Below are 24,042 nucleotides of genomic sequence, written 5' to 3' on the forward strand. Positions count from 1 at the left end.
TAAATGGTGCCTGGCATTTAGTAGTAAATGTTAGCTAAAATTATTATTATTCAGGAAGCACTTATTTAGTATCTAGTATATTCCAAGCAATCCAAAAGATATAGAGATCAAAAAGGCACAACCTGCCTTCTAGGAACTTACATAATACAACATGGTCTTATAATAAAGGTATTTAGGGAGTTAGGTAAAGCTTCATCACAGGTAAATTTTGAACTGGGTCTCGAAGGGTAAACAGGGTGTTGCCAAATGGAACAGCATTAGAGAATATACATTCCAAGCAGAGGGAATCGTTTGTGAACATATTAAAACTGTAAAAGACTATGGAGTGCTTGGCTGTCATTAGATAACATTTTAAATTGCTCTCTGATGTATGCCTTCTTAAGTAGGGGTCTGAGGTGGGTTCAGTGAACATTTTGGAACTTATAATCTTACAACTAGCTGTTACCTAGTTTATAATAATGATGATTATTATTATTATTTAACTGGTTCATCAAAGAGTTTGAACTTAAAGATGAGTTGGGACCTTAGCAGTGCCTCTTTACAGTGGAGCATCTGCTATTTCACAATTCTTATCCTGAGATGACTACCATGTGACAGGAACAATAAATTGTTAGAAAAAATTTGTGGTTAGAACAACTGGAAGTGGATGGGCTTCCTCCTTTCAACAGAGCTTTGGTTAAGTTTTCTAAATTAAGCAGGTTTTACCTTGGTTTCTTCTTTAGACAGAAACCTTAGGTCTTAAGATCTTACCTATTCTTGTCATAGCAAAGAACTGTGATTTTTTTTTTTTTTTTTTTTGGTCAGATCTCAAATTAAGAAGGTTCCTTTTACTCATGGAATTTCCATTTGTGCACCAAATTAAAGCTGTGTTTTATCTCCTACAAAGCCTTTTCCTGCAGCTTTGCTTTCACTTCCTCTCCCCACCCTTTTAGTCATATACTGAAGGGTTTGGCAGCTGGTTGAGGTATCGGGTCAGCATTTTTCTCTGTGGAAGGAGGAAAGGTTAGAAACAGTGACATGGGGGTACTTGTCACATTTTCCTTTCCTTTTTTTATTTAAGTGACCTACTTCCTCCATTACAGAAGCCTAATGAGAACCTTGGCGTGTACATTTTACTTTAGTAGCCAGGAGATGAACTATAGTAATGTGCCGGATGACATATGGGCGATAGTTTCTCAGTGAAGAGTATCCTTAAAAGCCCATGTACAACAGCGAGGATGCTTGATTTTGCCTCTTTGGTGATGTGACAGATTTTATGAAGAGAGATAATGGACTCTGGGAGTCACAGGATTGGGGAAGGAGCTGAGCAGTCCATTCCCCATCCTCGCTTATTAACAGATTCTCCTTGGGTGCCTTTAGGAAATGCTCCATATATGGTGTTTAATATACCACCTACCCACTCTCACCTTCTTCACTGACTTGAAAATTGCAGCTAGCTTGAGGAGTCTATTCAAGATTGAAATCCTGTGTGGATTTGGTTGTTTTGTATCAAATCTGCTTGAAACTGTTAGACTAGAAGCAAACTAATTATGTCATTGTCCGTATAGCAATAGAGAGAGTAAAAAACAGTAATAGATTCTTAAAAAGCTGTCATGACTGGAAGTGAAATTAGGCTACTCTTGAATAGCTTCATCTATAGCCCGAAGGGCTTTGGTCTTGAAAACTGTCAAATATGAAGTCAGATTTTAGATCATGGAATCCTAGCTAGCTCCTCGGGGCAGCTTCAGCCATTAAACTCTCCCATCGACCATTTCATCTGCAGGATTTGCTTTGAGATTATAAGGAATGTGGAGGCAAATGAGTTTTTTCTTATCAAACATTCCATTTTGATGCTCCATAGCAGACCTCTTTTGGCAAATAAATAGAAGACACCAGGGTAGACTGTCAAAAATCCTTGCTTAAGTGCCTCAGGAGGCACATTTTTTATTTCTCAAGCATAACTTTGGTGGCTAGCGTTTCCTATTTCGGAGGTGTCAGTGTTGAGCAGGCAAAGCTGCTAGTTATTGATTGCCATTGAAGTCATTTTACAAAGGCAGTAAGGCCCAAGGATTGCTCTTTGGACAGAGCTACAACTGGTATAGCTTCTCTTTCTAAGAGCCTGTTATAAGTTAAAATAGTTTTGACAGTATCTTTAAGTGCACATCTTTGTCTCCAAACATAATTAGTATTGAAAAATGAAACCCTCATAGTTAAGGCTTTGTGGCTGAGACAGCAGCCCCATCTGGTGCTTGCTAAAGCTGTTTCCTTGGTTCATCTCTTGGTTTTATAACAGCATGAATACAGATGTACACAGAACTTAGAATGTCAAATCCAAGGTCTCAGTTTTATTGATGGCTTTCTACTGCACACAGCACTGACATAAGCTAATTGTGTTCCCGGTGAATCTTATTTGTCTGTCCTGTTGGTAATGTGATAGCTGCTTATCAATTCAACAGCATCTCTTGACTGAATTAATTTACTTGCACTCAAAGTGGAGAATTATTTTTACTATTTATCTACCAGTCTTGGAAAAAGAAAATATACTGGACTACTTATAAAGAGAAAATTTAGTCCCTCTCTTATCATCAGTGGGTTTTAACTTGGTTAACAAGATATTAGGCCAGGACGCCGTATTCTTTGTCGTCAGTACCACATAGACAGGAATTTTTTTTTTTTTTTAAAGATTCTTGGTGACTGACAGGAACTTCCTCAAACTGTTAATAGAAGTTACTTCAGAATAACAGGATTATGCATGATTTCATTTTCTTTATGCTTTTCTGAGTTTTCACAGTGAGCGTATATAAGAAAAGAAAAAATATCTTATATAACAACAAAAAAAGTAATTTAAAAATAAAACATATTGTAGGTAGCTATAGCCTTGAGTTGCTGTTCTCAGTCTTTCTCATTCACTTATGTGGCCTATTCTGGGCTTCAGTTTCCCTTGTCCATAAAACAGAAGTATTGAACTAGGGGCCTGCTCAGTTTTAACATTCTAAGGTTTGTAATTATCTACTGCTTTTTTTTCTGTCTTTTCAGCCTCTCCCACTCCCGTGTCTTTTTCCAGTATTTGTAGTCAACATGATCTAGTTTCTGTCATCTTAAAATAAGGAAATCCTTTCTGGACCCCCTCCTCCATACTCCCAGCTCTTTCTTTCTTCCACCTCCCACTTAAACTTTTCCAAAAAGTTATCTAAAATTACTCTATCTCTTCCCTCTTCAACTCACTGCAGTCTGCTTTCCATCCCCACCACCTCACCAAAATACTCTGTGCTGAGATCACCAGTGAGCTCACATTGCCAAGTTCACTCACATTGCCAAGTTCAGTGGGCACATTTAAGTCCTCATTCTCTGTTACCTCTCAGCAGCATTTGAAGTCTTCTGCTCCCCCCCCAGCCCCTCCCCGCTACAATGAAATCTCATCCGGCTTCTATATCATCACACTTACGGCTGTTATTTTTGAGTTTTCTTTGGGGGTTATCCTCTTCTCCCGGGTTCACCCACCAAGGCTACCTCCCCAGCTCACTCTAATTTCTTTTTGGCCTAGAGATTCCTATACTAGTAGTTCCCAAACAGACAAGAACAGCAGAATTCCCTTCTGTGTTTCAAACTTCTAAATTCAGCTACTTGCTGTATAGTATGCAGGCTAACAAAATACGGACTCACAATCTTCCCTCCAAAAGTTACACATCCTCCAATATTGTCTGTCTCAATAAATGGCCCCACAAATCATTTGAATACATAAACCCAAAACTTCAAGATCCAAAATCCAGTGTTTCATTCATATACCTTTATCTGCCTTCCCTGAAGCTACATCCTAATCCAGATCCTTATCATATCTCATTTTGTCCACAACAGCCCTTTAAACAGTCTCCTGGCCTCCTGTACTGTTCTCCCCCCAGTGCATTCTCTGTAGAGCAACCAGAACTGCCTTTTATTTTTTTAAGTCAGATTTATTGAGGTTTGATTTATATACAGTAAAACACCTTTTTTTTAACTGTCCAATTCTATGAGTTTTGACAAATGCATGCAGGCATATAACCACCACACAACATTTGGGTTGTTTCCAGTTTTTGCCTGTCAACCTTTGTGTACAGTGTTTAGTGTAAACACAATTTTTCATACCTAGGAATGTGATCACTGGGTTACATGGAAAGTTTATGTTTAACTTCATAAGAAACTGCCAAACTGTTTTCTAAAGTGGCTGGACCATTAGCATTCCCACCAGCACTATGTGGGACTCTCATTTGCTCCACATCCTCCCTAGCCCCAGCTTTTGGTTTTGTTTTAATTTATTTTAATCATTCTGATAGATGTATGGTGGTACTCATTGTAGTTTTAATTTGTATTTCCGTACGACTAATGATATTCTGGTGTTTATATACAATCCATTAACCTTTGGTGGAATATCTGCTCAAATCTTTTGCCTATTTATTTTTATCGGATTTGTTTTGTTGAATTTTGAAAGTTCTTTGTATATTCTGGATACAAAGTTCTTTGTCAGATATGTATTTTGCAAAAAATTTCTCATCTGTGGCTTGTCTTTTCATTCTCTTACCATCAGTACCTTTGTCAGAACAAAGGTTTTTTTTTTTAATATATCAGTAAAGTTTATTTCTTTTATAAGAGGGAAGAAAAATACAGGAGGAAAAAAGTCAATAGCTGTGAATTGAATTCTTTTTTTTTTAACATCTTTATTGGAGTATAATTGCTTTACAATGGTGTGTTAGTTTCTGCTTTATAACAAAATGAATCAGTTATACATATACAAGAACAAAGGTTTTTAATTTTGTTGAAGACCAAGTTATCTGTTTTTTCTTTTATGGATCATGCTTTTGATGTTGTATCTAAGAACTCTCCCTATCCCAGGGTTGCAAAGATTTTCTTCTATGTTTTCTTCCAAAAGTTTTGTAGCTTTACATTTTGTACTTCAATCTGTGATCCCTTTTGAGTTCATTTTTGTGTATGGGGTGTGATGTATGGATCAAGGTTCATTTTTTTGCCTATGGATATCCAGTTTTTCTAGCACATTTGTTGAAGAGTATCCTTCTCACCTATATCAAAAATCAGTTAACTATATTTGTGAGGCTCTATTTCTGGTCTCTATTCTGTTCTATGTCTATTCTGATCTATATCTGGCATCAGCAACCTTTTTCTTTAAAGAACCAAATCATAAACATTTTAGGTTTTGCATGCCAAAGAGCAAAACCCAAGGTATTATATAGGTACTTGTATAACAAGAAAGAAAATAAATTGCCATGAATTTTTTGGACAAAATTCAAAATATAAAAATTGAGTATAGTTTTTTGTAACACAGCTCTACTTAATAAGAAGAATGGAATTCTTTTTTGGGGACAGGGATAGTTTGTGCTAAGATCACCAATGATTAATTTTGCTTAATTCGGGTTCAAAGTTAGTGCTTCCTGTCATCAAAATTGATTACAGGGCTTCCCTGATGGCGCAGTGGTTGAGAGTCAACCTGCCGATGCAGGGGACACGGGTTCGTGCCCCAGTGCGGGAGGATCCCACATGCCGCGGAGTGGCTGGGCCCGTGAGCCATGGCTGCTGAGCCTGTGCGTCTGGAGCCTGTGCTCCGCAACGGGAGAGGCCACAACAGTGAGAGGCCCGCATACCGCAAAAAAAAAAAAAAAAAAAAAAAAACTGATTACACATGTTCATCTATTGATGCATATCTGTAATGAAATTTCACATATTTTTATCTTTGAAAATGTCTTTTCGGGACTTTCCGGGTGGCTCAGTGGTTAAGAATCCACCTGAATGCAGGGGACACGGGTTCGATCCCTGGTCCAGGAAGATCCCACATGCCATGGAGCAGCTAAGCCAGCGAGCCACAACTACTGAGCCCGTGCACCACAACTACTGAAGCCCACGTGCATAGAACCCGTGCTCCGCAACAAGAGAAGCCACTGCAATGAGAAGCCCGTGCACCGCAACAAAGAGTAGCCCCCACTCACCAAAACTAGAGAAAGCCCGCGCACAGCAGTGAAGACCCAACACAGCCAAAAATAAAAAAATTAATTTAAAAAGAAAATGTCTTTTCACACATGTGATTCATGTAGCAGTGGAAACGCTGCAGTTTGTAGAGTGCTGAAAAGCACTGCAAAGTGATGAGAGTGCCACATATTTTGTCATAACTACTCAGCTCTCCATTGTAGCACAAAAGCCACCAGAGACAATATGCAAACAAATGAGCCTGGCTATGTTCCAATAAAGCTTTATTTATGGGCACTGAAATCTGAGTTTCATATAATTTTCACTTGTCACAAAATATTAAAAAAAAATTTTTTTTCAACCATTTAAAAAACATCTTTAGCTTAGGGACATACGAAAACAGGCAACAGGCTAGATTTGGGCTATGGGTTGTAGTTTGCGTATCCCATTTCCCCCATCTATGTTTCTGTCCTTTTGCCAATACCACATTATCAGGATTACTGTAGCTAAAAAGTCTTGAAATCAGGTAATATGAGTCCTCCAACTTTGTTCTTTTTTGAAATTGTTTCTGGCTATTTTAGTTTCTTTGCCTTTCCATATACGTTTTAGAATCAGCTTGTTGATTTCTACAGAAAATCCTACTCGGATTTTGGTTAGAATTGCATTGAATCTGCAGAGCAGCTTGGGGAGAATTGACATCTTAACAACATGGAGAGAACTTGATATATTTCTTTTTTAGGTCTTTGATATCTTCAGTCTTTTATAGTTTTCTGCATATAGATTTTAGATTTTGCACATGTTTTGTTAGACTTATACCTAAGTATTTCATGTTTTTTGGTCAGAGCTGTCTTTTTTAAATGCCGATTATATCATCTTGTTTCCCCTGTTTAAAACCCTTTGGCAGGTTCCTGCTGTTCTTAGGATAAACTCCATAATCTTTAAAAGCTTATAGAAGCCCCCACATGATCTGGACCCTGCTCTCTTTTTCAGCCTAATTTTATGCCATTCTTCTCCTTGCTCAAAATGTTTCAGTCTCAGACTAGCAGGAAATGGTTTTATCAACTAAGGGATATAGCTTTTTGAATATCTGAAAGAGTAAATAAATATTTTCAAACAGACACTTGAAAAATATATTTTTACTTTATTGAAAAAAGCCATTCAGTGGTCTCTAGTAAAGAGTGAACTTAGATTTTGGCCAAGTCATTGGGCTCTCTGTGTGGAATTCTTTGATCTTTGTCTGCACTTCATCCACTGAGGCAAAGTGCTCTATGAGTGTTGTTTACAAGGGGCGTAGCTCTGTATATATTAACTAAATAAAATGTTCTTTCCTTCCTTATAAATGTGCTGAAACTTGGGTAAAGGCTGCATTTCTGACCAAACCAAGGATCCTGTCACTGTCATTGTACAGGAATGAAGTTAAACTTTTCAGCTATTAAAATAGTTCTTACAAGTACATGCCTACTGCCAGCTTTATGATAATATCCAAAGTGGAAATGTAAGACTGTAGTGGTGTTCTGTGGGAAGGTCTATAGCTATGTGCCTAAGAGAGAAACGAGAGAGAGAGAGACAGAGAGAGAACCACGAGATTATTTTTTAAAGATAAGCCTCAAAACCAGCACATTTAATGAACCAGTGTTTATCCAGCTCCTTATGCTAGACATACAGAGATGAGTATGATATATCCCAGGCTTAAAGAAGCTCAAAAACTAGTGAGAAAACAGATAATTAAAAATGAAAGTGCTTGTTCATGGAGGTATGTCCAAGTGGCTTCGATGGTACCCAGGAGAAATGAGTGGCCCAGCGGCATTTAGAGTATGATAAGACTAGTTGATTTTTAATACATAAGGCTAGAAGGGAGGCAAGGACTATATCATGCAAACCTAAGGGGATTGTATTCCATCCTGTGACTCAGAGGTTCCATTACCTCAATGCACATAGAATTACCTGTAGTAAAAATCAGATTCCTGGACTCTTCCTTTAGAGATTGACTTGGGTGTTTCCCCAGGTGGTTCTTACCTATCTAGCAACCCCTATCTGACGTTTGGGAGCCAATGCATTAGGTAATATTGAACCACAGAATAGTTAAGCTAGGTAATAAGATGATCATATTAGCATTTTAGAAAGGAAAATCTGATAGTAGTACGAAACCATGGAGTCAACCTGAGAATTCATTAAAATGCAAATTCTGATCCAGTAGGTCTGGGATTGGACCTAAGATACTACATTTCTTTTTTTTTCTTTTTTCTGTTTTTCAAATTTTTATTGGAGTATAGTTGATTTACAATGTTGTGTTAGTTTCAGGTGTACAGCAAAGTGATTCAGTTATACATATATTCATTCTTTTTCAGATTCTTTAAGGATCTTGAGGATAAACTGCAAGTCTAAGATAATACATTTCTAACAAGCTTCAAGATGAGGCTGATACTGCTCGTCTGAGAACCATAATTTGAGTATCAAGGGTAGAGAGGTTGGATTGGAAAGGGGTGAGACTACAGGCATGGAGATCAGTTAACAACCTATTGCAGGAATCTAGGCAAAAGATGGTGGGCATCTGAACTACTAGCAGTATCTGGTAATGGAAAGGTGTTCCAGTGAAATGTAATAGATAAAATTGGCAAGACTAGGGACTTCCCTGGTGGTCCAGTGGGTAAGACGCTGTGCTCCCAATGCATGGGGCCCAGGTTTGATCCCTGGTCGGGGAACTAGATGCCGCAACTAAGAAGTCTGCATGCCGCAACTAAAAAAAGAGCCCACATGCCGCAACGAAGACCTGGCGCAGCCAAAATAAATAAATCAATAAATATATATATATATTTTTTTTTTTGCGGTACGCGGGCCTCTCACTGTTGTGGCCTCTCCCATTGCGGAGCACAGGCTCTGGACGCGCAGGCTCAGCGGCCATGGCTCACGGGCCTAGCTGCTCCACGGCATGTGGGATCTTCCCGGACCGGGGCACGAACCCGTGTCCCCTGCATCGGCAGGCGGACTCTCAACCACTGCGCCACCAGAGAAGCCCTAAATAAATATTTTTACAAAATATAAAAAAATTGGCAAGACTAATTTACAAAAGGATTGAGGATGTGGCGTTAGAAGTGAGGGGAGGGGTGTCAAGAATGGTCTGAAGGTTGAAGCTTAGCTATGTAGGTGGATGATAGTGACAGTAACTGAACTAGGATAAAGACAGAGGAAGAAGGTGGCCTGGAGGGTAGAGGAGGGCTGGTTAGAGTACAAAAGTTCCTTAGAGTTGAGAAAAGAGGTGGACAGAAGATTAGTCCTGAATGCATTGTGTTTGAGGAGTCTATGAGATATCCAAATATAAAGGGTGGGCAGAAGAAGAGGAACCCACAATGGACCAAGAAGCTTCAGGTTGGAGGATAACAGAAAGAACGGTGTAGACATTTCTGGGAGGGGAAGCTCACAGTATCATTGTCACAGAGACATCAAATGAAATGTTATACTTGGTTCAATGAGAGTGCATAAAATTATGGTTAAAAAACTAACATTCCAAAACTGCTCATTAGCCAAAGAGAGTTCATAAAGTGCCCAAATTAGTTTATCTCTCAATCTTTTATTTTAAGGAAAAGTTGGAGCCAGTATTTTCAAATTATTCATCATGATAAGCCTCATAGTACCTTTTCCATTCAGATTTTCTTCTTCTCTCCCCCTTCCCCCAACAGATTGATCACACTTACAAGAGCTGCTATGAAACATAGGGGAGGTGAAAACTAACAGATGAAAGTTTTGCCATGCACTGAAAGGAAAGCGTTGTCTGTGAAGTTCTATTTTTAAAAATGTCTGCTTGTAATACCTTTACTGAACACGTTTGGAAACCTGGTGAATGCAAGAACTGCTTTAAACCTAAAAGCTTACATCAGCTCCCCCCAGACCCTGAGAAGGCACCCATCACCCATGGCAATAAAACTAATGCCAATCAGAGTAACAACCACCGAATCAGGAACACCGGAAATTTCCGGCCTCCTGTGGCTAAAAAACCCACTATAGCTGTGAAGCCCACTATGATGGTGGCAGATGGGCAAAGTATGTGTGGTGAGCTTAGTATCCAAGAACACTGTGAGAACAAACCTGTCATCATAGGATGGAACCGAAACAGGATGGCCTTGAATCAGAAACCACTTAATAATAATAATGAAGAGGACATTGAAGGATTTAGCCATGTTCCTAAGCCTTATGGGAATAATGATAGTGCAAAGAAGATATCAAATAACAATAGTGGACTAACTGAGGTGTTAAAGGAGATAGCAGGCTTGGATACCACCCCTCAAATAAAAGGAAGTGAAACAAACTCCAGAGAAACATTCTTAGGAAGAATAAATGATTGCTATAAACGATCACTGGAAAGAAAGCTTCCACCAAGTTGCATGATGGGCGGAATAAAGGATACTCAGGGCAAGCATGTTATTCTGAGTGGGAGCACAGAAGTGATCAGTAATGAAGGGGGTCGATTCTGTTACCCAGAGTTTTCTAGTGGCGAAGAGAGTGAGGAAGATGTGCTTTTGAGTAACATGGAGGAGGAGCACGAGAGCTGGGATGAGAGTGATGAAGAACTGCTGGCCATGGAGATTCGCATGAGAGGGCAACCTCGCTTTGCCAACTTTAGGGCAAACACTTTGTCTCCTGTTCGATTCTTTGTGGACAAAAAATGGAATACTGTCCCCCTGCGAAATAAATCTCTGCAAAGAATCTGTGCTGTAGACTATGATGACAGTTATGATGAAATCCTGAATGGTTATGAAGAGAATTCTGTGGTCTCCTATGGACCAGGAAGCATTCAGAGCATAGTGTCGTCTGACTCCACATCCCCAGATTCCTCTTTAACAGAAGAATCACGTTCTGAGACAGCCAGTAGTTTATCCCAGAAGATTTGTAATGTGGGAATAGTTCCTGGTAACCCGGCAGATTCTAAGGACATGAAGGAAAGTGAGCCCAATTATGAAAGCCTCTCTGGTAATAATCAGGAGAAGGACTCAGCACAAGCATCCAAAAGCTCAGTAAAAGTTCCAGAGACGCACAAAGCAGTCCTTGCTCTCCGATTGGAAGAGAAGGATGGCAAGATTGCCGTACAAACTGAGAAGCAAGAAAGTAAAGCCCCTACAGATATTACTGGGCAAGCAGTAACAATAAACCTCGTTCCTGTAGAAGAGCAAGCAAAGCCCTACCGAGTTGTGAATCTAGAACAGCCTTTGTGCAAGCCATATACTGTTGTGGATGTGTCAGCAGCCATGGCCAGTGAGCACCTCGAGGGCCCTATTAACAGTCCCAAGACGAAAAGCTCATCTTCTACTCCAAACTCTCCAGTGACATCACCCACACTGACATCAGGACAAATAAGTGCCCATTTCCAAAAATCCAGTGCAATCCGCTACCAGGAAGTATGGACTTCCAGTACCAGTCCACGACAAAAGATACCTAAGGTGGAATTAATTAGCGGTGGGACTGGACCAAATGTCCCTCCAAGGAAAAACTGTCACAAATCAGCACCTACTTCACCCACAGCTACAAACATTTCCTCCAAAACCATCCCTGTTAAGTCACCTAATTTGTCTGAAATAAAATTTAATAGTTATAACAATGCCGGTATGCCACCTTTTCCAATTATCATTCACGATGAGCCAACTTATGCTCGGAGTTCCAAAAATGCTATCAAAGTTCCCATTGTAATCAATCCAAATGCATATGACAATCTAGCCATTTACAAAAGTTTTCTCGGAACAAGTGGAGAACTTTCAGTGAAGGAAAAAACCACAAGTGTAATAAGCCATACTTATGAAGAGATAGAAACTGAAAGCAAAGTGTCTGATAACACCACTAGCAAAGCCACTGAATGTCCCCAAGCTAAAGGGTTTTTAAACAGCACAGAGCGTAAAAGGGGTTCAGTGGCTCAGAAGGTTCAGGAGTTTAACAGCTGTCTTAACAGAGGTCAGTCCTCACCACAGAGGAGCTACAGTTCCAGCCACAGCTCCCCAGCAAAGCTCCAGAGAACCACTCAAGAACCTGTGGCCCAAACAGAAAGCACTCAGGAGTCTCCGACAGTGAGCAGCAGCAGCGCCAGGGAGAAGGCAAGCACCGTGCTCTCTCAGATCGTGGCTTCGATCCAGCCCCCACAGTCTCCTCCAGAAATGCCCCAGTCTGGCCCTAAAGCTTGCAGTGTGGAAGAGCTTTATGCCATTCCTCCCGATGCCAGTGCTGCTAAGAGTACACCTAAGAGTACACCAGTCCGGCCCAAGTCTCTCTTCACATCCCAGCCCAGCGGTGAGGCTGAAGCACCTCAGACCACGGAAAGTCCTACCACCAAAGTACAGAAAGATCCACTCACAAAGCCAGTCACCACCCCTCCCTCCAAGTTAGTGACTAACCCCCAGAGTGAGCCGCCACCCCCCTTTCCCCCACCACGCTCGACTTCCTCCCCTTACCATGCAAGTAACCTTTTGCAGAGGCATTTCACCAACTGGACCAAGCCAACTAGCCCTACCAGGTCAACGGAAGCTGAATCAGTTTTGCACTCTGAAGGCAGCAGGCGGGCCGCTGATGCAAAACCTAAACGCTGGATATCATTTAAAAGTTTCTTCCGCCGTCGGAAAACAGATGAAGAGGATGACAAAGAGAAAGACCGAGAGAAAGGGAAACTGGTGGGCCTGGACGGCACAGTCATCCACATGCTGCCCCCTCCTCCAGTTCAGCGCCATCACTGGTTCACAGAGGCAAAAGGAGAGTCCAGCGAGAAGCCAGCCATCGTCTTCATGTACAGGTGTGACCCTGCCCAAGGCCAGCTCAGTGTGGATCAGGGCAAAGCCAGGGCAGAGCAGTCAGCAGTCACAGAGAAGGGTAGAGCAGAGGATGGGTTACTACAGGACTCAGAGAAGAAGAAAAGGAGTCATTCTTCTCCATCACAGATTCCTAAGAAAATTCTCAGGTATGTAAAATATACTGGCAGAATGTGGGAATTTTTTTAAACACATTTTCAGTTGCTAAGTTTTTTGCATCTTTAAGATTGTTTGAGAGCCATTTTTGTTTGTAAGTAGCACTCAGCGACCATCATCTATCTTTTCAACTGCATTTCAAGATTAGAATATTATTAAAGTGATCTTATTGCACTGAACAAGGTTTATGGCCCTGGATCTTTAGCTAAAGTAGCCTGCTGCATTCTGATAAATGCAGAGGGGCTTTAAAAGAAAAGCAAATCCATAATACTTTAAGAGCAATAAATAATTTGTTGCTTTGAACTGCTATGATAGTGTGAGGAAGAAACAGGATCAAATGAATAAATGGTGATACTGTTCTTTCCTTCACTATAAATGAAATCAAGCTCTTAAGCTTTTTTTTTTTTTTTTTGGCTTTCACCAAGGTGTTATCTCTATCTCCATTATTTTTTTTAAGGGAATATTTGTTTTTTTAATTTCTGTCTCTTTCTGTCCTTATTTCATATGTTGTGGAAAGGTGGGGGAAAGGGCAAGCAGTTTATATTTTTTTAACATGTAGGTGAAATAAGAGAAGTTGGTTACTGACATTGAGACCCAGTGATATAATTCTCGATCCAACTAGGCAAATTGTACACCCACACCAGTTCTCTAAGCATCAGTTTTCTTTAATACTTGAATAACTGTTTATTGATCACCTAGCCTGTATAAGGCACATCCCAAATATTTATCTCAAATCCTTGTAACAGCCCTACAAACTGAAAATTAGAGAAATTAGAATTGGCCAGATTCACACAGTTAGTAATTGTCAGAGGGAGAATTCAAACCTTGATCTGTCTCACTGTAAAACTGGTATTCTTCCTATAATGTTGCATTGTTAATGAACATAAAATCAAACAAAATTTTTATATTTTCACTTGTAATCATTCACATAAACATTGATGTTTAGGAAGCCTAAGTTTTTTCTTTCTCATTTGTATTTTAATCAAAATTAATGTACTGGCAATAAAAACAAGGAACTGTTATCCAAGTTTGTATTAACAAATGGGATGATTTCCTTATATCACCTGTCCTTTCTGTTCTTAGCAAAGATATACCCTGAGTAGTCCATTCATCTGATTCTGAGTCTTCCTCCCTCTTGATTTACAGTGAGCTTTCTCTACCAGGCCTGGCTTCCTCCCAGCAAAGACAGAAAACTCTGATTCAGAGCAGATTCTCTCACCAGCTTTTCTTTAGAAAAGTGTAAATAAAAATGAACACTTAATGCCTTCACTTTTTCTAGCAAAATGCCAGGAAGTTTTATATATATTCTTTACTAAAATAAGCTTTTTACATACCCCCAACTAGTCAAAATGCTAACAAGTCCCTATTTTCCTTAAATCCATGTAATAACAAAGCAAGTAGAATAGTGGAATATATTTCTGGGTAGAATAGGCTTGTCATTGGTAGTTGAAAGTAGTAGTAATAAAACACATGTATCGCAGGTTGCTGTTTTATGTAGAAAAGAAGCAATTTAAACAGCACATGGTTGGAGTCACCTATGACGGAATGGCAGATAGTTCTTGCAGATCAACAAATGGCTTTACTCCTCATTCAGTATGGCTGTGGTGTGTTTATCCGCATCCTGGAAGGCAGGGTCAAGGAATAATTTGGCTTCTCCTCCGTGGAGTGAGATTTCTCTACTTTGGCTGCGTGCCACTGTATATAGGCTTGAGGATAGCCTGGGTCCTCGGTATGGCAGACCTCTTACTATACAGCTTATATTTTCACAGATTTGCTTGTATATGGGCCAATCGTATCTTCCAACATTTATTAGTTCTTTATAGGTAACATCCATCTATCCAAATGATGCAGCACATTTGCCCCATTGGTTGTCAGATTTAACCATGCATCACAATAAATGGAGGGCTATTAAAACACAAATTGCTGGGCCCTGCCCCCAGAGTTTTTGATTCAGTTGGTCTGAGTTGGGTCCTTTCTAACAAGTTTCCAGGTGATGATGCTGTTGCTAATCCTGGGGCCACACTTTGAGAACCACTGGTCTTCCCACCATTCTTAACATAATGTACTGTAGTCTAAGTAAAGCAAATTTGAGGTGTTAAGCTTTTTGTAGAGGCACACTGGAATTTTCACATTTCATAAGGTCCCAGACTAAGTAGAAAAAGAGGTATTAGCATCAAATAGGTTTTTTTTTTAACTTTTTAAAACTTGAATACTCATGTTGAAAAATATACACCATTTGCTTTTCCAACAGTTACTTCATTTACTTGGATACACCATTAGTATTTACTTGAAGCATCTTTGAGAGGAAAAACATTACTGTCAAATGTCAACATTTATGTTTCCAGCTTGATGGCAGTGTAATCATTAAATTACCATCCCACGGCTGGGAACACATTGCTGGAAGATATGAAAATGCCAGTTTTTCTATAAGTAAATGAAGATTCCAAATCTAAATGGTATATAAGGAATGAAAAATACTCTACTGAAGGCCAAACTCTAGGCTCTGAAAGATGAGGGACTTTGTAGAGTCTTGCATTATGAGATGAGATTGTTACGAAGTTCATTTATTTGCCTGTTCAGGTGACATAAATGGAATATCTTAACTGTGCTGTATATGTGCCATAGGGATAAATAGGGGGAAAGATTACCACACTGCCGAAATAGTGGGCTTGGGTTTGACTTCAGCTTCAGCTATCTATCTGGTCCTTCAGTGTACAGTGGCTGTAATGATACCTATCACATAGAATTGATTGAGGATATAATAAGAAAATATGTAAAAGACTTAGCACAGGGTCTGGCACATAGTGGGTGCTTGAAAATGATACTAACCCCTCTGCCCTCAATGTGATAAATGCTAAAACAACGTATGTTCAGAGTGGCACAGAAGCGCAAAAATCAGAAGGATTAAATCAGCTTAAAAGACATGAAATCAGGGCCTCCCTGGTGGCGCAGTGGTTGAGAGTCCGCCTGCCGATGCAGGGGACACGGGTTCGTGCCCCGGTCCGGGAAGATCCCACATGCCGTGGAGCGGCTGGGCCCGTGAGCCATGGTCGCTGAGCCTGCGTGTCCGGAGCCTGTGCTCCGCAACGGGAGAGGCCACAACAGTGAGGGGCCCGCGCACCGCAAAAAAAAAAAAAAAAAAAGAAAGAAAAAAAGACATGAAATCAGCTTCTCAGAGATGAAATACAAACCAGATCTTAAAAGACAAATAAGATTTTGCCAGCAGGCTGAGGAAGACACTGTAGGCAAAAGGAAGAATATATGCAGTCATAGATGATGATGACAAACAGAAGCAGGACCGGTGACTGGAAAAGGATAATGAATAGACCAGTGGTTCTTCAAATGTGGTCCATGCAAGGTCAAATAGTGACCATGTAAAAGTCACCATTTTCGTTATAATACTAAGACATTATTTGTCTTTTTCACTGTGTTGACATTTGCACTGATGATGCAAAAACAATAATGGGTAAAACTACTTACACCTGCACAAATCAGAACCATGGCACCATATGGTACTAGTAGCTTTAAAAAACAAACACCAGTTTCACTTATGAATGTCCTTGATAAAGTACTAAATTTTATTAAATCTCAACCCTTGAATATATGTCTGTTTAAAAATTCTGTGTGCTAAAATGAGAAGTACACAGGGAGTACTTACGCTGCATACCAAAGTATGGCTGTCTCAAGGAAAAACGCTTGTAAAATAGTTTGAGTTTCAAAATTTGAATTACAAAGCTGAACCAGCACCTTTTCCATGGACCACCTTGAAAGAACAAGGGGCAGACCAGCTGTGGTTATACAGACCTGGGTGTTTGGCAGATATTTTCTTAATGAACATAGTGAGCCTATTACTTCAAGGAAAACAACGGACAGTATTTGTTGTCAATAATAAAATTCACGCTTTCAAGCAAAATAAGAACTTTTGCAAACTTGTATCTGCTACCGTGACAGCTTCCTAATACTTAAACATTTTTTCTGATGAGATTGGTGGTGGCATTAGCAAAAAAGATTGTTAAAATTATATAATGAAATGTGTCAACATTTGGAAGATCCACATAACTCAGTGAACCGGTTATTTCCAAATGACCCAATGCAGGATGTGACAGAATTATGCATGAGTAAAAGATCCATTGAAACTGCAAGTTAGACCAAGGGATTTAATGTAACTGAGTACAAAAAGTTCATTGGTATGGTTTTAGATTCCATATTGCAAGTAACTTTTAAGAAACTACCACTTGCCAAGTTCTGATGTAGTACCAAAGAAGAATATCCACGATTACCTAGAAGACTATAAATACTACCTTTCCCACCTACGTATGTGGATGAGACCAGATCTTTTTCATATACTTTAACCAAAGCAACATATCACAGCAGATCAAATGCAGAGGCACATATGAGCATTCAGCTGTCTTCTATTAAGCCAGATATTAAAGAGATTTGAAAAAAAATATTATTTTGGTTAATATTTAAAGTGTTTACTATTTTTTAATGAATTATTTTTTAATTTTTCAGTTTTAATTTCAAATATAATAAATGTCAATAGATATAATCCACATAAGCAAGAGCCCTTACAGTTCTCAATAATTTTTAAGAGAAAAAGTTTGAGAACTGCTGAGAAAAACTGAAGAGCCTTGCATGCTACATTGAAATGTTTGGCCCTTTATGTTATAAATTTTGTAGCAGAAACAGTTTTTAAGGATGAAAGTAGTGTGATTTTCTTTTTTAAATAAAATCTCTACTGGCAGAAGTATTAAAAATGAACTGGAAGGGCAAAATATTGGTGACAGGGATACCAGTCAAAAAAAAAGAGAAGAATTCCCTGGCAGTCCAGTGGTTAGGACTCTGCGCTGTCACTGCTGAGGGCCCGGATTCAATCCCTGGTCAGGGAACTAAGGTCTCACAAGCCGTGCGTTGTGGCCAAAAATAAAAAAACAATTTTTTTTAAAGAAAGTAAATAAAAGGAACTATTTTAAGCTAGTCTCCATTAAAAGTGGTAGAAGCAGAGATGGAGAGAAGTAAATAGATTTGGGATTAAAAGGTGGTCCCCCATTAAAAGGTGGTAACAATTCCATGGTCAACATTTTAAACAAGGCACTCAGGAAGAAAGCAAGCCTGAATAACCAGAGGTACATGAGCAAGAGGGTAAGTAAGATTAATCAGGTAGACAGAGGTCACATATATAGGGCCTTCTTCAGTTTGGAGATATGACTGGTTTTATATTTAAGAAAGAGCACTTAGCTGTTCTAAGAATAGCATGCAGGGGGGAAACATTAAGCAAGGATTATCTTAAATTCTGATGTCCTAAGCATAATTTGTAAAGAAGTCAACTGTTATATCTCCAATCCTGATCTCTTTCCCCCATGATTCACATATAACTTATCCACTTGATATCTCCACTTAAACATCAACTGGACATCTCAGATGAAACGTGTTCAAAACATAACTCTTTATTTTTCCCTACAAATTTATTCAATCCCAAGCCTTCCCTTGATAAATGGTCCCACCATCCATCTAGTCGCTCGGATTAGAAAACTAGGAGTCATCTTTTTTTTTTTTTTTCTTTGCGGTACGCGGGCCTCTCTCTCACTTTTGTGGCCTCTCCCGTTGCAGAGCACAGGCTCCGGACGCGCAGGCTCCTCGGCCATGGCCCACGGGCCTAGCCACTCCGCGGCATGTGGGATCTTCCCGGACCGGGGCACGAACCAGTGGCTCCTGCATCAGCAGGCGGACTCTCAACCACTGTGCCACCAGGGAAGCCCAGGAGTCATCTTTGATTTTTCTCTTCCCTTCATCCCCTACGCCCAAAATATCATAAAGTGTTTTCCTAATTGATCTCCCTGCCTAATCTCTCGCCCCTTCTAATCTAGTCTCTCTGGAACAGTCTTGTACTCTTTCTAAAATGCAGATCCCATTGTTTCAACACAGTGAAGGAAGTCCCTATACAATCTGACCTCTAACTACCAATATAACCTGTCTCCTGCTCACCACCTTGCTCATAAACTTCTCACAATAGGAGTTTTCTTTCTGTTCTTCAAAGTGCCAGGCCTAATCCCTTTATATCAGCTGTTCACTCTGTTTGGTATGCTTCTTTCAGATCTTTGCATGGCTGGCTCCTTGTCATTCAGCTCTCGATTTAAATGTCACTCCCTCAGAAGATTCTTCACTGGCTACCCAATCATAAGAAACTCCCCCCACTCTCAGTCACTCCCCATCACATTGCATCATCTTTTTTAATTTTAGATTTAATCACATGTTTATCACTTTTTTTAAAACTATTCCATCTTTATTTCATTCTTCCCTTCTGGATTCAATTTACTTCTTCCCAAAGTATATACCCTTTTAGTAGTCTTTTCAGTAAACTGGTGGTAAATTCTTGATTATTGACTAAAATCGTATTTATTTCATAATTGGTAGGCAATATCTATTGCCAGTCACATACATGTACTTAAAAATTTAGCTCAAGAGACTAAGACTCCATGTCTAACTAAGGGTTAAGACTCCATGCTTCCCCTGCAGGGGGCACGGGTTCAATCCCTGGTCAGGAACTAAGATCCCGCATGCTGCACAGCACAGCCCATAAAAGAAAAACAAAAAAATTTTAGCTCAAAAATTTTCTTTCTAATCAATTAGAAAAATAGTCAATAACTAAGAAAATCACTGTAACTCGCCTAAAATAACTATAACACTCTCAGCCGAAGTTAAGGATATCATTTGCCCCCTGAATGGCCTCTTGACCTTTGACTAACCTTTCTAGCTCCACCATCCCTGAACATCATGTTCCTAATTAGCAAAGACCCCTACCATGTATCCATCCTGGATACCATATAAGTCCAGTTTCTTTAGGACTCCCAGAACCATTTCAGGAATCCAGCTATGCCTTACACTGCTGTCCAAACCTCAGCCAACTTCTGTTCTGGACACGCAGATTAGATTTGGCACACCTTTGCTCCCTTAGGAATGCTAGTCATCTGTATAAGCCTTCTTATACCCTTCCAAGACCATTTTGATCTTCTTAGGGTCCTTAGAACTCAGCTATATTCCTAAATAATCCAGGAGTCAATCCTCGGAGTCCCTCTAATCCACTCCAAGGTTCAGGGGTATAGACCAGGGATTGGCAAACTGTGACCTGTGGGCCAAATCTGACCTTTCACCTGTTTCTATAAATGAAGTTTTACCAGAAAACAGCCACACTCATTTTTTTTTTACATGTTATCTACAGCTGCTTTTGCACCATAACAGCAGGGTTGAATAGTTGCAATAGACACCATATGGCCTGTAAAGCCTAAAATATTTACTATCTGACTCTTCATAGAAAAGTTTGCTGACCCCTGGACTAAGTTATAATATCTGATTTGTCTGTAGTCATCAGGCATGCTAGTGGCCTGTAGCCATTCTGGTCAAACACTAGTCAGGTTTGCTACTCACTAAAATAACCAGAGTCTGAGTCTCTTTATATACATGTGTGTATGCACACAGAGTATGGGAAAAGAAAGTCCAAATACTTCTTAGATTATGGTACAATGTGATGTTCTTCTCTCTGGAAAGTTCAGCTAGAATTTTTTTTTTTATGTTTATGCTCCAGTTATACATCTTTTTTTTTTTTTTTTGGTATGTACAATCTTTTTTAAAAAAATTTTTTAAGAACACTTTTTTTAATTGAAGTATAGTTGATTTACAATGTTATATTAGTTTCAGATGTGCTCCAGTTATATCTTAATTTGTATTATCTCTACTCTTTGCTAAGACAACCTATCAAAGTCATCTTTTCAGACCAAACTGGCCTTGAAGATCAAATTCCTATTTCTCATAAAGAAAAAAATTGGAGACAGAAGCTGAAAGTAGCAGCTCGTTCTTCTGATCATATGTTCTTTGCTCTAAAGAAACTTCTAGACTATCAGCACATCTACGTTTGCTGACATATTGTTCCTAAAGCTTAGATGAGTTCATAAAGTCCTTACTATTGAATTTTTAAATAATCCTCTTTTAGAGAAAACTGATAAATACCTCACTTTATTGTAATCACAAAATGATGCAGAATGGTTATGGGGTGGTCTTCAGATAGCTTTATGTTCCTTTCTCTTTGGGGAGGTGATTAAAAATCCAGAGAAGTAAACTGACTTGTTTAGAGTCTCATAATGAATGTATTACAAAGTAAAGAATCAAACTGAGAATTCCTCTACTTATTTGGTCCGTTTTGTTTCTTTGTTCACCTAATGAATCTGAAATTAAATACCTGTATCTTATTATATAATTTGTAATTTTCATTCACGTTACCTCAGTTGTCCCAGTATCTCTGACGGTGCATTCTTCCTATTATAGGAAATTGAGAAACAGAGAGGCTCATCGACAGTCCCAGGGCCACTCTGCAAGTAGGTGTCAGAGCCAGACTCTGACTTTAGAGATGTTTGGCCTGTTAGTAATTTTTGTTGCACTCTTTTGGTGGTCATTGAGTCTGTTGGTATCTACCATGTCTTTTATAAAGGCAGCCTAAGTTCAAGAAGGCATGTCTGTGACCACTAAGGGCCACAGTGATGCATACTGATTCATTGACCTGTCGAGCACTCTTAAAGTACTCAACATTGGCACAGTTGTTCACTCTCTTCGAAGCACTTTATGTGAAATTCCTAGTTAATACATACTCCTGTAAATGTCGCTACACCCATTTTATAGATGAATAATGGGAGACATGGACAGAGTAGCATCGGTGGCAGAGCTGGGATTAAATTTGAGTTTCTAATTTCTAGGCCTTTATTCAAACCTCTAGGCCACAGTTTCAGTCAGTGATTATTTAATATAACTGCAGTAGAATATTGATTAGAGTCATCAGGTGATATTTAAAGGTTTAACCCAGGACAAGCAGTTTATCCTCATATGGTACCTCTATAATGGTGATTTGTTAATAGCAGGGAGAAAGGCTTGCCTGAAAAGAGCAAAGTGATGATAGCAGTGCACACTGATCCGCTCCCCACACCAACTCCTAGTTATCATAGAGAGAAACAGCCTCAAGATTCAGCCGTTGGCCTTTCTGTGCTGCTGGCACATGAAGCTCCACTCTGCATCAGAGAAGATGTTCTGTTCCTCTGACTTCCTAGTTGGGGAGAGGAACCCCTCTTTGGATGCTCCACATTGGAACCTGTCCCTATTCCATTCTCCATCGTGATATAGGCAGAAATTTTGCTGGGAGGAATGTAGATACAGATCCTGGTACTACTTTCTAGTGCCTTGCTGCCCAGATCCCACCTGATTTGATTTATTCAACACCCATTTACTGAGTGCTTTCTGTGATCCTCAGTCCCTGCTGCCTTAGCTTGGGCTCCATAACAAAATACCACAGACATATGGCTTAAACAGCAGAAATTTATTTTCTCACAGTCTGGAGGCCAAAAGTCCAAGATTAAGTTTCCAGCTGATTTGGTTTCTGGTGAGGGCTCTCTTTCTGACTCGATGGCCACTTTCTCATTATGTCCTCACTTTCCTCCATAATGTGTACAGAGAGAGAAACCACGCTCTCTGGTGCCTTTTCTTAAAAGGACACAAATCCTGTCTGACAGGGCCCCATCCTTATGACCTCATTTAATATTATTTCCTTAGAGGCCCCATCTCCAACTACAGCCACACTGGGGGTTAGAGTTTCCACATATGAATCTGAAGGGGACACAAACAGTCTATAACATCTGCCATGGGTGTTCAGAGAAGGAAGATTCCCCATGGACAGTAAGACATCATGGGTAATGTGAGATTTGAATAGTCTTTAATGACTGGCTGAGTTTGGAATAGATGGAAAGAAGAAGGGAGGCAACTCTAGGAAGGGAAAGTAGGTACAGCAGAAATGTAGAATATGGTGTGTCCAAGGGACAGGGAGTTATGTAAATACATTGTCTGGAGCTGAAGGATTGTGTCTCAGAAAGTCTGGAATAAAGATAAAAACATATGTTGCAGCCTCATGGTGAAGGGCTTTGAAGTCCTACACGTAGTCTGGACCTGACCTCAACAGGTCACAAGGATCAATGGCTGATATAGAACAGAGGAACAGCAGAACAAAAGAGAGATTTTAAGAAGAGTCCCCTGGTAGGGTGGGTAGAAGGTACCGGTGCTGTGGTCTGTCTTGGAGCAGCTTTTTCATCATAGGGGCCTGCCTTTTGTGTTCACCTCTGTCCTCTGTTGATACAAAGAACTGGGATAGTACTGCACGTTGGAAGACTTATTGCTGGTGTCACAGTTGCCATTTCCTATTTTCAGAGTGGTCTTCATCCAGCCAGGCCTTCTAATAAAAATCATAAATGTCATACTAGGCCATATCCTCATTTCCTAACATTTTGTAAGTTTGTATAATTGTATTCTAAGAATAAACCTCAGAAGGTAAGGATTGGTCCCAAAGCACTCCCTCCCTTTTTTAATAGCCCATTATGAATCTCTTATCTGTGACTACTTAAATTATTTTATTTCCCCTGTTCAGCCATATTGCTTCTGAGCAATGATGCTCCTTCACTTAAAATTTTCTTCCTCACTTCTTATACTTTACTCCTTTTATACTTAATTTCCCTCTTCTCTCTGCAGAGAGAGAGGCAGTAAAAAATAGTTTCTCAAATTGTGGCCCTAGGAACAACTGCATCAGAATCACCTGGGGTGTTTATATAAATGCAGATCCCTGGATCATACCACAGAGCTGTAGAATCAACCCCTGGGGGTGAGGGCCGCAAATCTGCATCTTTAACAAGGTAACTCTTAGACATGTTAAAGTCTGATAACAATTGGCATAATATATTAGAACATAGGCTTTGAAGTCACTCAGAACTGGATTTGAATCCTGCTTTCACCACTTATTAGCTGTGTCATCTGGGACAAGTTTCTTGAGCTCTGCTTCTTAGTTTCCTCATCTATAAACTGAGAGACAGAATAATGTATCTGTTTAGAGCACAGACTAGAGCTGAAGTGCTGGGTTTGAATCTCAGCTCCACCAGGTATTAGCTGTGTTACCTGAGGCAAATAACTTAACCACTCTGGGCTTAATATTTCTTCATTTGTAAAACAGAGATAATAACCTTGTATGACTTAAAAGAATTAATGTTAAGTGTTAAACAGGAGGGGAGGGGAAGGGATTTTTATACCCCTAGGGTATATTTGGCAATGTCTGGAGACTATTTGGTTGTCACAACTGGGGAAGCAGAGAGTAATT

General features: G+C 39.7%; 1 protein-coding gene across 1 annotated transcript in view; it reads left to right on the forward strand.

Annotated features, from left to right (window-relative positions):
• The window catches only part of PEAK1 (pseudopodium enriched atypical kinase 1), a 162,245-nt gene that overhangs the window by 95,837 nt on the left and 42,366 nt on the right, over positions 1-24,042 (forward strand). The window contains exon 3 of the mRNA XM_082647227.1: positions 9,606-12,859. Within this exon, the coding sequence (XP_082503353.1) occupies positions 9,720-12,859 (3,140 nt within the window). The 5' untranslated portion in view covers positions 9,606-9,719. The remainder of the gene's footprint in view (positions 1-9,605; positions 12,860-24,042) is intronic.

Source organism: Grampus griseus, assembly GCF_964374135.1.
Source record: "Grampus griseus genome assembly, chromosome: 2".
NCBI lineage: Eukaryota > Metazoa > Chordata > Mammalia > Artiodactyla > Delphinidae > Grampus > Grampus griseus.